The sequence below is a fragment of the Manis pentadactyla genome, chromosome 6, assembly GCF_030020395.1.
Source record: "Manis pentadactyla isolate mManPen7 chromosome 6, mManPen7.hap1, whole genome shotgun sequence".
In the NCBI taxonomy this organism is placed as follows: domain Eukaryota; kingdom Metazoa; phylum Chordata; class Mammalia; order Pholidota; family Manidae; genus Manis; species Manis pentadactyla.
Genome location: NC_080024.1, coordinates 109,416,424 through 109,430,722, shown reverse-complemented (window position 1 = coordinate 109,430,722; position 14,299 = coordinate 109,416,424). Strand labels below are relative to the sequence as shown.

The 14,299-nt window shown below is 43.2% G+C and overlaps 1 protein-coding gene across 2 annotated transcripts in view; it reads left to right on the top strand.

The window, feature by feature from the left end:
• The window catches only part of RAB31 (RAB31, member RAS oncogene family), a 132,175-nt gene that overhangs the window by 25,650 nt on the left and 92,226 nt on the right, over positions 1–14,299 (top strand). The window contains exon 1 of one of the 2 annotated variants that reach the window (XM_057504040.1): positions 1,464–1,556. The exons of the other annotated variant lie outside the window; for it this stretch is intronic. Within the exon in view, the coding sequence (XP_057360023.1) occupies positions 1,464–1,556 (93 nt within the window). Of the gene's footprint in view, positions 1–1,463; positions 1,557–14,299 lie in introns of those variants that run through there. 2 annotated transcript variants of the gene reach the window in all.

Genomic DNA, 14,299 nt, shown 5'->3' with positions numbered 1-14,299 from the left:
GATTTTGCCAACGGCTTGCTGATAAGACAGAGCTGAGTTCTTTGTTGACCACCTAGCAAAGTCAAATCTCGGCAGCGGCCCAGAGCAAGAAGGCAAGATATGATGATTGAGAAATACAAGTTTGATTTTAGGTGGTCTTTCAAAAGAGGAACTTGGGTGGGATTTGGGTAAGAATCATGCCATCCTGGTGCAGGATTGGTGTAAACAGTAAGGTGAGATTTTTGAGGGGTTCAAAGAATCCAAGAGTGCAGTCTGTTGAGGTTGCCCATTGGAGAGTTCATGCGCCTTCTGGGACGTTCTCATCATGAACAATCGTCCCATTCCAGCAGGAAGAGTAAAGAAATGCTAATGATTCAGGGGAACAGCCAAGTCCTGTTAAAGCAGCCGGCAGGGGAGTGTGGGCCAAGTCTTTGCTCTGCAAGTTTACATGCTAAGGACATTCTCGGTGTTTCTCTGAGAACTTTTTGTCTTCTATAAAAAGATAACTTTTATTCATAAATGTAGACGGGATAAATGACCATTTGCAAAGCAGTTGTAAACAGGCTTTGACATGCTTATGAGTGAAATGAGGACCTGTGACAAGGCTTTAATAATATTCAGCCTCTAAACCTACTTTTGATAGATGTGGTTTTCTTTGAAGTCATTTTTTTGCCTTGAATTTTACTATTTTTTTTTCCAGTTCTGTGTGCTAACTTTTCCTATATACAGGCATTACTGGCATATGAGGAGAATGATTAACAGATTTAAAAGTAACTTTCATATGCTTGAAAGCTATAAAACAATATGTTTGTTACAAAAAATAAGCAGGATAGATGCCTTGATCACTTGAAAATGAAATATTGCCTTAAGTTAAATAATAGAATCTGAATGTTTATGTAATGCCTATCGGAAAAGTATTTGAAAGTTACTATTTTTTTCTTAATTTCTATTAGGGCTGACTGGTTAGGAAGGCAGCCCCAACCCATTGGATGGATGTCCTGTGAGACCCTGGGTGGCTTTGGGAAAACTTACGGGTTTCTGTGCTCATTGCTGACACTCTCTGAGACACCCTTCAGCTCCCTCTGGGAAGAAGTGATGGACCTCACTGGCACTGCAGCGCCAGGTTTACTGCTTTGCAACGCAGAGCAGTTTATCTATCCTGTATCCAGTGCCTTTGGGCCCTGCTCTTTTAGGCCTGGGCCTCATTTTGCACAGAGATCTCGACATTAGCCTACCACTTGTGGACTCCTAAAGTATTGCATGGCCCATGCCAGTGGGGCATCAGACTTACTTCACTGTCAGGGCCTGGGGCTCCCCCATTCCCAGATGGTCACCTCCCCCATTCACTGAAGGTTTGGACCTCATGGTTTACGTAAGCTCACTAATGTTTTTCCGCTTTAGTTCTAATTTTTCTTTATTGATGAAGTTGCCTTGGCTAAGTCCTTTTCTCTTCCACACCTTTAGCTCTTCTCTCTTTATTTTCTATGTCATATGGTCATATGAGGAACTATGGAAGAAGCAAAAATTGGGTGTCTGCAGTGGAAAAGTATGCACTGTGGAGAGAATGGAATTCCAAGGTACCTGATTGTAGCCTTTTCTTGCCTTTGATGTGTTTCATACGTCTGTAACTTGTAGATAACTGGTAGCAATGCAAAATCACTGCTGTCTATAGACAGGGAAAAATCTATTTTTTTTTAATGTTAAAATAACCTCCTACTCCCTCATTAAAAAAGTCAGTGTGTTGTCTATTTGTAAATTATTTTAACCTTTAATTCAATCATTTCTTTAATCCATATACATTTATGCTCCTCTGACTTCTTTTAACTGGTTGTAACATCTTATTAATACCTTCCTTAATAATGAGGTCAATAAAATCTTTAACCACATGTTCATTTTATATCTTATGAAAGTCATGATTTAACCTTCAGTAATTATTCTTTAACATAACATTTTATGATCCCATCCCTATTAAACATAACAGAGGTGTTGTGCTTTCTGTAGTCAGTGACAGGAATGGACCCTTGTAAGTAAGAGGAACTTGGATCCAAAAAGCTAAAGGACTAGTTAATCCTAAGGGATTAAAGACACTGGAAGATTTTCTCTTAGTATTGTAAAAATGCATGGAGATACATAACCAATGGGTTGAATTTGGAATTGCAGTGGAATTTAGAAAATAAGTTGAGACAAATGAAAATGAAAACACAACATGCAAAAATTTTGGTATGCTGTCAAAGCAATGCTCAGAGGGAAATTTATAGCTGTAAATGCCTATATGAAAGAAGGAGATTTTAAATCAATAACTTAACTTCAGTGAAATAGAGACTAGATAAACAATAGGGAAAATCAATGAAACCAAAAATTGGTTCTTTAAAGATAAACAAAATTGACAAATCTTTAGCTAGGTTATTAAAAAAAAGAATAAGCAAATAAATAAAAAAATGGAAGTGAGGACCTTACTACCAACTTTACAGAGATGGAAAGGATTGTAAGAGAATACCATGAGCAGTTTTATGGCAAGAAACGATAATCTAAAATAAATGGACAGATTCCTAGAAACACCCTAACTACCAAAACTATATCCCTAAAAGAAATAGACAATCTGAACAACTAAAGAGATTGAGTCAATTATTGAAAACCTCCCAACAAAGGAAAGTTCAGGACCAGATGGCTTTATTGGTAAATTCTACCAAACATTAAAAACATTATCAATCTCTCTCAAACTCTTGATCATCTCAATCAGTGCAGAAAAGGCATTTGCAAATACCAACACCTTTTCATGACAACATTCAACACATGAAAACACTCAAAATACTAGAAATCAGAGAGAACTGCCTCCACATAATAAGATGCATTTATGAAAAACTAGTAACATTATACTCAAAGATGAAAGATTGAGAGCTTTCACGTGAGATCAGGAACAAATTTAATGCATACTTGAATTCCAGGGTTCAAGATAAACACAGAAAAGTCAGTTGCATTTCTATATAGCAGCAGTGGAAATTCTGAAAAGAAAATTAATGAAACAATCTATTTATAAGAGCATCCAAAAGAATAAAATGCATAGGAATAAATTTAACCAAGGAGGTTAAAGACTTTAATACTGAAAACTAAAAATATTGCTGAAAGAAATCAAAGAAGACCTAAGTAAATGGAGATATACACCATGTTTATGGACTGGAAGACTTACTATTGTTTAGATGGCAATTCTACCCAGAGTGATCAACAGAGTCAAAGCAATTCCTATTAAAATTCCAATGGTTTGTTTTGCAGAAGTAGAAAAGTCAGTTTTCGAATACACATAAAATAGCAAGGGACACCAAATAGCCAAAATAATCTTGAAAAAGAAAAAAAAAGTGGAGGACCCATACTTTCTGATTTCAAAACTTATTACAAAGCTATTAATAATCCAAACAGTGTTGTCAGTAGACATACTGACCAATAGAATAGAACTGAGATTCCAGGAATAAACTCATTCATCTGTGGTTCATTGATTTTTGACAAGAGTGCCAACATCAGTGGGGGAAAATAGTTTCTTCAACAAATGATGCTGGGACAACTGGATATCCACATGGTTAATCAGACCCTTATTTCATACCATATACAAAAATTAACTCAAAATGGATTATGGATGGCATGCTCTAGAAGTTCCCAGGATCATGTGCAATTTCCAGTGAGTTTCTTGGAATTCTACTTAATCAGCCTTGTTACATTAACTCTGATTAATACAAATTACTCTTGGCATACATCACAGAGGCAAGAATCTGTGATTTGGGCAATGGTCATTTAAAATCTTTATCATATGAAGGTAGGGGGACAGGAGTGTGGAGAGGAAGTGTTAGTGTCAAATGTTATATTTATATAGAGAAGCTCAAAGAAGAATACAAAATTTATATCCTAATCCCTCCACCTAGATCATATTTAAAAATAAATACAAGGAATACTTTGTATAGGATTATGAAATTCAAGTGATACGAAAGTATTGAATGGAAAGGAAAGGCTTCTCTACCTTGGGCAATCACTGTTAATCTGTTCTTGTGATTTTTTTTTTTAAGGAAGTGTTTTCATTCTTGTGTTTGTGCCCACATATGCTTTTTTTTTAAATGAAAAAGTCATTACAGACTTGCATATGACTTTTTACTTTTTTTTCATTGGACTATAATTGACATACAGCACTGTAATAGTTTTAGGTGTACAATGTAGTGATTTGCTATATGTATATATTATGAAATGATCACCACAATAAGTCTGGTTAACATCCATCACCACACATAGTTACAAATTTCTCTTTCATGTGATGAGAACTTTTAAGATCTATTCTTTTAGCAACTTTCAAATATATAATACAATATTAATTGTAGTCACTATGCTGTACATTATATCCCCTGGACTTATTTATTCTATAATAACTGGAAGTTGTACTTTGTGACCCCTTTCACCCACCCCCCCTTCCCCACCACCTCTGACAAATGTCAGTCTGTTCTGGTTTTCATTCAATCAGTGTATCTTGGAGCTCTTCCCATGCATATCAGCACCTATAGGAGTAGTTTTTACTTTAAAATGGCTGAATAAACACCATGATAATAATTAGCATATTTCAGACATTTGCAGTCTGCTAGCACTTGTCTAAGTGCTGTAGATGTATCATCTCATTTAATCAAAAATCCTATGAGATAGGCCCTCCTGTAGCCCTTCTTTTAGAGATGAGGGAACTGAGGCACTGACTCAGTAAGATATTAAAATTCCTTGCAATTGATCCCAGATCCACAAAATTCTGCTCCCCTGCAGTTCGTTTGTGGAGTGCTAGGGTTTATCATTATTTACAGTTTCCATACACCCTGCTCCTTGCCTCCTGTTTTCTGCTCCCACTTGGTCAGTGTTCCCTAGGAAGCATGCACGGAATCTCACACTCCATGACCTCTTGGGATCTCTGTTTTTCTTTGGCTCTCTTAATGCTGTCTTTCTCCAGTTTAAAGAGGGAAGAGTTAAGAAAGTAATGCTTATCGTTTGTAAAATTGTTTCCAAGAACGGCTACCTGATCCTCATCAATTAGCCAGGAAAAGAGAGTGTCTATAATTTTCATAGCTTAGTGGGCACAGAAAAGAAATATTTAGAGATGCTTGCTGTCTCCTGTGTGGGAGGCAAGTCCTAGGCATTCCTCTGGGGTGCCACAGGGAAACACTCTCAGACTTGTGGGTCTCCTCTGCTGGCCTGCCGTGCTGGGCCAGGCTGGGCCGAGGAAGCTCTTGACCCTTGGGCTAGTGGGCTCTGCTGTTCCTTTCTTTCTTGTCTTCACACTAGGTCACTGTTTCTCCCCAAACTGAGCTCCAGATTGAAATGTAGCTGGGAACCCAGCTAACAGAAAGCATGACTTGAACAGGTCAGAGGGTAGGGGGTAAGGATGCTCTTTGAATTTGTGGCGTGTTATCCAATGAGGGGATATTTTGAGATGTGTGTGGGTGAGAGCAGTTGTATGCTGGGGATTTGTGTTCTTGCTTTTGTGGAGAAGGAATGGTAGCTCGATAATACCAGCTGACCTTGTTGCTACTGCTTTGAGGGAGCGTAACAGCTAGGTGGTTTGGATCTAGAATCAAGAGTAAATGTCAGAAACTTAAAGCTCCCCAGTTTTTCCCTCTGGTCAGCAGAACGGCAGGAGGCGGCTGCCGTCTGTGTCCTGGCTGAGCCTGTGTTCCTGGCCGCCTGAGATACAGTTCACCATTTAGATTCATTTAACAGAAAATGATCCTGTCTTCTGGTAAAAATGCAGGCTTGGCATGTTCTGGGACTCTGGGAAGTCATTCTGAAATACATTAATTCTTTCTTGGGAGCCGGGCAGGCACACAAAATAGGGGACTCTGTAGGCAGATTTACCAGCAAGTGTTCATATGGGTCAGACACTTGGGAAAGTCCATTTTGTGCCAGTTTGGGTAAGACACCAGATTTATGGATAGGAAGCCAAAGTTTAAAATTAGCTGCTAAAGTCGTATGGTCAGACCGTGGCAGAGCAGAAGCCTGTACTGAGTTCAGAGAAGGTCTGCAGTATCTTTCTTGGCCTCTGAGGTTAATCCAAACCACTAAGTGAAGAAACATACTTCCTTCGGTTCATCTGACCAAATTATTATCTGGAAACATTTGGCCTGGTTGCCTCAGTCTAACTGCAATCTTCCTGCATACTTGAGAGAGACTTTGGTGGAGGAAGAGGGAGCAGTGTATCGTTGCTCCACAGAGTCAAAACATGGACAGCCCAAAGAGTCCTAATTGAAACCAGAATGATGATTTCACTCCTGGAGCAAGTAATCATCTTTCCTAGCACATTTATTTTTCTTTTGTCTTTCTTCTTTTTTTAAAAAAAATAAAATCAGTCAGTTGTATTTTTTTAAAGCTAGATTATAGAAATAAACATTCTCTGACAAATTAGAGGATGCACATGGCTCTCTGTAACTTAAATTCTGAGTGCATGCATAGCAATACGTGACTAGGGCCCACAATGCAGATGAAATATGCTCGAGCATAAAATGTAGCTGAATGAATGCTCCTGATGCTTTGGCCAGACACACATGGATTTTACTGTTGGCAAGGCCTGGACATCAGGCAGTGGAGATCTTTTACAGGCTCTGCAGGTCGATTTTTTTCTAGGTGGGAGAAACTGTTATTTTGATGTGTCACTCTCCAGCCACAGTGGTAGAGCAGCACATATTAAGCTATGGTTTGGATGTAGTAAATGATACTTGTAGCTGAAACCAGCCTGAGCTAGTGCCTATAAAACAAATGGCATGAGGATGTGATGGCCAAGCAAAGGGGCCTGGCGATGATGTAAAACGCCCAGGGCTCAGCTGTAAGTCCTTTTGAGTGTTTCCTTCTGGGGAGTCAGGCTTCTGCTGGGCCAGCCTGCCACTCTGCTTCTGGTGGGTGTCAGGGGGCCCAGCAGGCCCCATGGCCCAGCGGGGGCCAAGGAAACCCAAAGGTGGGAATGCAGCTGGGCCTCAGACAGAGGGGGAGTGGACCCAGCCATTTGTGGTCCTGGGAGTGCTCTCTCAGGCTGCTTGGCTGAATCTCTCCTCTTCCCCTCGGATGGAGTTGAAAGATGGCTGCCTCCAGCCTGTGCATCCTGTGTTACGTTCTAGCTTCAGGGAGCTTTGTCCCTGTGTGTGTGTTTCCCAGCCCCTGTGTGGAAGGGCACATTGAGCATCCTCCCTCCAGGGCTGGCATGGATTTATTACCAGTCTGTTTGTGGCACCAGCAAAGCCTTTTGATGAACAGAAATGTGAAATCTAGAGGCATTGGTAGTATTAAGTATTGAAAAGACCCTGACCGACACAGCGTTCTTTTAAATTTTCTTTTCTATTTTTGTACATGTTTTATTGTATAATACCTTAGCACAATAATACATGTATACAGTTTATAAATAAATATGCACATAGTAAAGGATGCACACAAACTTTTTTGTGTGTGTAATCAAAGCAGTATTGAGACCCTTACTTTTTGGAATATTTACACTGCAAATGGGATGTTTACCCAAAATCTCTCTGAGAGTATTCAGTGATTAATACCAGGGACAATTCATTTTTGAGAAGCATAAACTACACATTTTTTCCACCCTAAAATAAACTCCTTAAAGAGATGTATATTCACAGATTTTGAAGTATCTCAAAGCAGAATTTCATGATGTTAGTACGTGAAGTTCAGACACATACTGATACCTTTACCTTATCATAAGGACAAAGGTGGCCAGCACTGTAGTATTGTTATCAAGTTGCCTATACTTATTTGCATACAATTATTTCTTATTATTAAAATAACCAAAGGTGTTCATTTACAAGTTACAAACTGCCTGTTTTGTCACTTTTAGGTTTCTTAGCTCTGGCCTCTATCTTCCCCAGCTTTTAGGGCCCCTCCTGGTCCCACATGCTGAAGTTCTATAAGGTTTTGTTGGCAACTTAGAGTCAAGATGTGCACTGAAGATCATTTAGTGATGAGGAAAGAACAGACTAGGAGATGGAGGTCTGCAGTTGACTCTTCCCCATTTCCATGAGCAGTGTGACTGACGTGCACTGGGCCTTAAGTTGTCCATCTATAAAGTGGAATAATGAGACCTCAGAGTCACCCTGAAGACCAAATACAATAAGGAATGTGAGTGTGCTCTGTAAGACATAAAGCCTTTAGAACATAAATTAAAGACTGGCCATTGTTTTCATGTCTCATGAATGTTTGGTGAAGGGCATGTTCTAGCATATCTTGTAAGGAGAATTGCAGGATACCAAGGAGATCCCTGGGCCTGAGCCCTCAGGGAGGGAGGGAATTTGTTCCTGGGTGTGGTGCATGACTGCTCATCCTTCTGTGTCATGAAGATGAATTCAAGACTGAACTCCACTTCTCTGGGTTGTTAAAACCTTGAGGCCTGGCTGCTCACTTGTTCCTGTGTGTGTATCTTAATGCATTTACGGGATAAGAGAGATCCTATTCACACTGTGGTGTCTAACCCAGTGCCTGGTATGGCTCACACACGCAGGATGTGTTTGGGTAGTAAAAGATAAATGCATCACCACACCTGTTCATATCTCCAGGACTTTGTTTCAAAATGAGGGGCCCAGGCCTTGTCCATCCAAGAGGCAATAGGCATAGGATGGAGCTCAACAGCTTGACCTTCTTAGGCCAGACCACGTTCAATTGCTGATGCTCCCTGAGCCTGTGTTCCCAACAATGAGGGGTAATAATAGGATGTCTCTCATAGAATTTGGTTGCAGATAAAATGAGATGATGCCAGTTAACCCAGAGTCTAGATTAACAAGATGTTAGGTGTCATCATCATTGTGAATAACATGATTAGCATAATTTAATAGCTCATTGATAATTGTGATTTGGAACTTGGAAACTCAGAAGCAACATTTGGCCTTGACATCTTTTTTTTATCACTATCTAATTCCAGAACATTTCATCACCCCCCTCAAATAACCCTGATTCCCATATCCATTAGCAGTCTCTCCCTATTCCCCTCCCCCAGCCCCTGACAACTGCTAACCTCTTTTCTGTCTCTGTGTATCTGCCCATTCTGGATTCATAGAAACGGAGTCATACAATATGTGGCCTTCTGTGTCTGGCTTCTTTCACTTAGCATGTTTTTAACATTCATCCACAGTGTAGCATGTATCAGTACTTCATTTCTTTTTATGTTTATCCATTTGTCCGCTCATGGACATTTAGATTCCACTTTTTGGCTATTATGAATAATGCTGCTTTGAACATTCATGTAAAAGTTTTTATATGAACATAGGTTTTCTAGATATGTATATCTAGGGGGGAGATTGCTGGGTTATATGGTAACTTCTATGTTTAACTTTGTGAGGAACTGCCAGCCTGTTTTTCAAAGAGGCTATACCACTTTCCTTTCCCACCAACAGTGTATGAGAAATTGGTCTCCATATCCTGGCCAATGTGTGTCACTATCTTGTTGATTGTACCATCTTGGGGAGCGAGAAGTGCTACTGCGTTGTGATGTTGGTTTGCGTTTCCTTGCTGGTCAGTGAGGCTGAACACCTTCTCATATGCTTGTTGGTCTTCCATCCATCTTGCCTTGCTGTGTTTTTAACTGCCTTCTCTTTAATTTTCCTTAGTCACCGGCTTTGCTGCCGTTCAGCCTAACTGGCCACATGCACTTACTTTTTACGCCAGGCTGACCTCAGTGCCCTTGATTTTAACCTCTGCCAGCAGGAGCTTCTTACTTTCTGGCAAGGTTTCAGATTAGTTTTCCATGCTGGAGGGGCTGGTTGCAGGTAATTTTTTGGACCAGGATTGCCCCTTGGCATGAATGACATGAGGTTGGCTCTACATTTGAAATCCATCCCAGGCATGAAGAGCAGATCTGCCGCAACTTCCTTTCCTCTTTGACCGTCAGTGGGTCTTTGGCTGGGGAGCAGTTTAGGACACTGTATAGAAATCAGAGAGTGTATTTCCATGGCTTTACTGCTTCATCTGCAGCACCAGCAGCCACACCCTTTGGACAATGCTGGAACAAGGATGCCTTGTCTTTGACCCTGGAGGCTTGGGTGGTGGAGGTCAGGTGGGGGCTTCTGTTGACATCTGCCCAGAGGCTGCAATGTGGGGTAGCTTCTTCAGGTAGCTGGAATGTAGGCAGCTTCTGTTTCCTGGTCAAATTTCTTAAACTAAGTAATATATTAGCATTTATTTGTAGAGATTAGAAGTGAAAAGTGATGGTGGTAGAAATTTTCCTCAAGTTGGAAATTCATTGATGACTATATTTTGTAAAGCCTCTTAAATGCTTGCAGAAGTGCCAGACAGCCATAACTACTCTAACCCAGGAGAGTCAGGTTTGCATGGTCACTGGGGGGATGTCTTTTCCCTCACTCTGCAGGCCCCCTTCCTCAGACACACTTCCTCCCTTTCTTATAAGTGCCTTTCCTGGTGCTAATGTGATCATCAAGTCTAGGCCTTGTGATACAGTTGACCTTCATAATTATAGGGTGATTCCTAATATATCATGTGTCAGAACTATTATTATTTACTGGAACAATGATCGAGTAAGAGAGGTGGATAAATTGTGAGCTTACTGAAATATCCCCAACTTACAAATGATGTGAGACTGTCACAACTGCCTGCTCTTCTCTGTGTGGTCTGCAGTGTGCACATGTCTCATTTAACTCACATTTGCTGTAATCCAGCATCTTGAATAGAGGATTACAACAGTTATGATACCACTGTGGACAGCTGGGGAAGGGTAAGTCTGGAAGGAGGAGCTGGAAGATCAGAGGAAATGCCTCAAACCAGAGAAGCACCAGCATGGTGGGGGGGGCTTTCACGGAAGCCCTGAGAAGCTGGCTTTGCTCGCAGCTAGTGGCCCATAGAGGGGCTGGGGTAGTTGACCGGGGACGGCTACTGCTTCTGCCTCTCACCTACATCTGGAGGGGGGCCTGACCCACTATGGGGAGAAGAGGACACAGAAGTGGGCTCTCATCCTACCTGCCTACTGAAGACCTTCATTGTAATAGCTCTACTTCTTGCAAGTTCCTCTTTCAGTCAACTCTAACCCAGAACTCTGTGGAGAAGGGGCTCCTGGGAAATGTACCTGCTTTAGCCAAGCTGATGATAGGATAATCCAAAACAGTGCATAGCTGGCCAGTGTAGCTGTGTCCATGAGGGGTGTGTGCACGTGTGCGCACATGTATGTGTATGCATGCACCACATGTGTGTTTATGTGAACATGTATGTGTGCGTGTGTATGCATGCACAAATGTGCATGTGTGTTAATGGGCATGCATGTGTGTCTGTGCATGTATGTGTGGTGCATGCGTGCATGTGTACACATGTGCTTCAGATCCCCTGCAGGGAAGTGTGCAGGAACATCAGCAGTGGGGAGAGACAGCCTGTGGGTGAGAGAGCCTCTTTTAATGCCAGTTTGTGCCAGTCAGAGTGGGATCTCAGGAGGGGGCGGAAGGGGTAGATACCAGCCCCGGTCCATCCATCCATGTTCATATGGAGCTGCTGGCATTTTTGCCTTGAACTTCCACTGAACTGAACTCTTGGACACACTTTCCCCCTTGGCCTCTGCTCAAGTTGCTGGCATTCACTTCTCCTTCCCTTCCCTCCCTCTCCAATCCTGCTTCCCGTCCCGGAGCTAATGTGTCCTTTTGGTTTCAGATTTAATGCCCTGGCCCTCAGAAAGCCTTCCTGACCTGAGATGTGGGTCAGATGTCCTTTGTTTCCCCTCATAGCACTTAGCTCAGTATATGATACCCTCCAGTTTACTTCTCTGTTCTTCTCTGGACCAGGCATTCTGTGGGCTTGGGGATGTATGATCTTGCTGGCCGTTTACTTCCCTTCCTGAAGTCATACAAGTGAAGAGCAGTCTGGCCTTTCTGATTCCAGTCTCCAAGCTGTGTGTGCGCGTGCGCGTGCATGCATGTGCGTTGATGGTTCACCCATCCCTCCTCCCAGGTCTGAGGGTCCAGATGACCACCACTGCTGGGACCTGCTCTGAAGGAGCCACTGGAGGTTTGACCCTCAGGACAGTGTATCTTATAACATGGATGGGAACGGGAAATAGGGGGTGGATCTGAGACAGGTAAGCAGTAGTAGCTTGTGGCCTTGAACATGTCAGTCAGAGAGGGCGTCCGCGTGCTCATTGGATCTTACAAATAATGTCAGGGTGACACTGAAAATCTGATGAGGGACGTTCTCATCAGAAAAATGTACCCATCCAGCAAGGTTATGTATGATTTGGGGCCATTATTAGATGCCTGATATCTGTGATCTATTTCCGACCCCTCTTAACAGACGTGGCCACGGGACCAAAGAGATGCCCTCGCCTGCGGCCCAACGGCTGTTGCCGGCCCAGGGAGGTTGGAGGGAATGGTGTCTCCCCGCCCTACCTCGGAACTCTTTGAGTTCATAGCCGCACGTTTCGCTTGAATGGGAAGTTTGCTTTGTTCATGGCTATGGGAGAAACAGTGGCAAAGCAGACCAATTCCAGTAAGGGTCCCAGCGCCCAGAACGGCCTGTGGGAGCCGGGCCGCGGCGGCGCGCGGTGACGGAGGGGCCACGGCCCGAGCCGTTACGCGGGGAGCGCGTTCGCGGGCGTCCCGGCCGCAGACCGCTGGGCCCGCCTCTGCCGCACTGCCTTTCATCCAAGACTGTGCTGGCAACATTTTCTCCGCAGAGATTTAGGATCGATGCAATGAGCTGTTCTTTAGCACAGGCTCCTGAGGTGGGATAATAGGATTACCTAAGGCCGAGAGAGGAGGAGGCGAAGCCGGGCCGGCCCTTCCCGCTCGTCTCCCGGCTCTGAGCACCTGCCGTCGCGGCTGCGCCCGGGCGCCGCGAGGGACATTCCTGCTTGGCCTCTGGCCGCCCGCTGCTTCCTGAGGCCAGGAGTGTGGGTGGAGGGAAGAGGGGAGAGAGGGGCCAAAGCAGCCCCGTCGCGTGTGGATTCCCTGGGGACGCAGCAAGTGGAAATGATACCGAAGAAGGAGAGTGCGTCTAGTGAGATGAAAATGCACCTAATCAAACGGCGCTACTTCACAGGGGGCTGCCTGAACAGTGACTCAAAGCCGAGCTGAAATGCCCAGGAGCAAATTCTGAAATCTCCATTTCGCTGCTTTCTGATCTCCAATGCTGTGATGTCTTCCCTAGAGGTTTACCCTTAGGATTGAATTATTGCTTTGCTTTGCAGCTTTTTATCTGTGATAACTACATTTGCTGACTTTAGTGCTTAAAGCACTGTAAGTCAGCTTTGTCAGTTAAAGGAATGGAGTATCTTTTCTTTTTCACGGCATGGCCCTAAGAGTGGAATCCTGGAGGGATAGTCAGAATCACCCCTAAGTCCTGTACAACTTTGCCTCCATCATCCGCCTAGGGCCAACCTCTCACACCCCAGAGCTGCCCTCACTCTACTTCCTACTCTGCAAAATGGGGAGAGCCCTACTTTATTAGGGTAGCTGCACGGATTAAATAAAATGGGTTCAGGGTCAGTACTTAATAAATGTTGTTCACTACATCTGTATTAGTTATCCATTGCTGTATTAACAAGTTGCCCAAAATTTAATTTTACTGTCTCATGGTTTTGTGGGTCAGGAATCTGGGCACAGCTTCATGGGTTCTCTGACCTAGGGTCTCTTACAAGACTGTAGTCAGGTGCCAGCTGGGGTTGCAGACACCCTCAATGGAACTGGGACAGGTCTGCCTTCAAGCTCCCCAGTGGTTTCTGGCAGGATGCAGTTGCTGGGATTCTGTTGTAGACGTACCCTGAGACCTGGGTGGCTGTTGGCCTGAGCCCTTTTCATGAGCCTCATGGCCTCCGTGCATGTCGGCTTGCTTCGTGAGAGCAAGCAGGTGAGAGGGCAAGCAGATGTGTGAGAAAGAAGTCATTCCTGGTGTTTTACAGCCTAACCTTGGGGGTGACATCCATCACTTTTACCAAAAGATCTTTTTTAGGAACAAGTTGTTAGGTCCAAGCCACACACAGGCAGCCAAATACCAGGGGGTAGGGATTATTGGAAACCATTTTAGAAGCTGCCTACTGCAATTAGTCATTATTATTATGACATTAATTGCTAGATCTGCAACTTGGCAACAGTACAGGTTGAGTGTTTTGTAAAAAAAATAATACAACAATAAAATCCCACGTTTGGTGCTCAGTGCCCACATAGGCCAGATATTTCATTGAATCAGTTATTTTCCCTCTAGGATGAGGGGAGCCTGTGTCTCTTGTCATTTGTGGAGTGACACTCTTGCGCAACCAAGAGTCCACACTCATGTTGCTTGTACTGAAAGAAAGGTGGCAAAAGAACGGTTGGTTCCTTTGGCAGGAAGT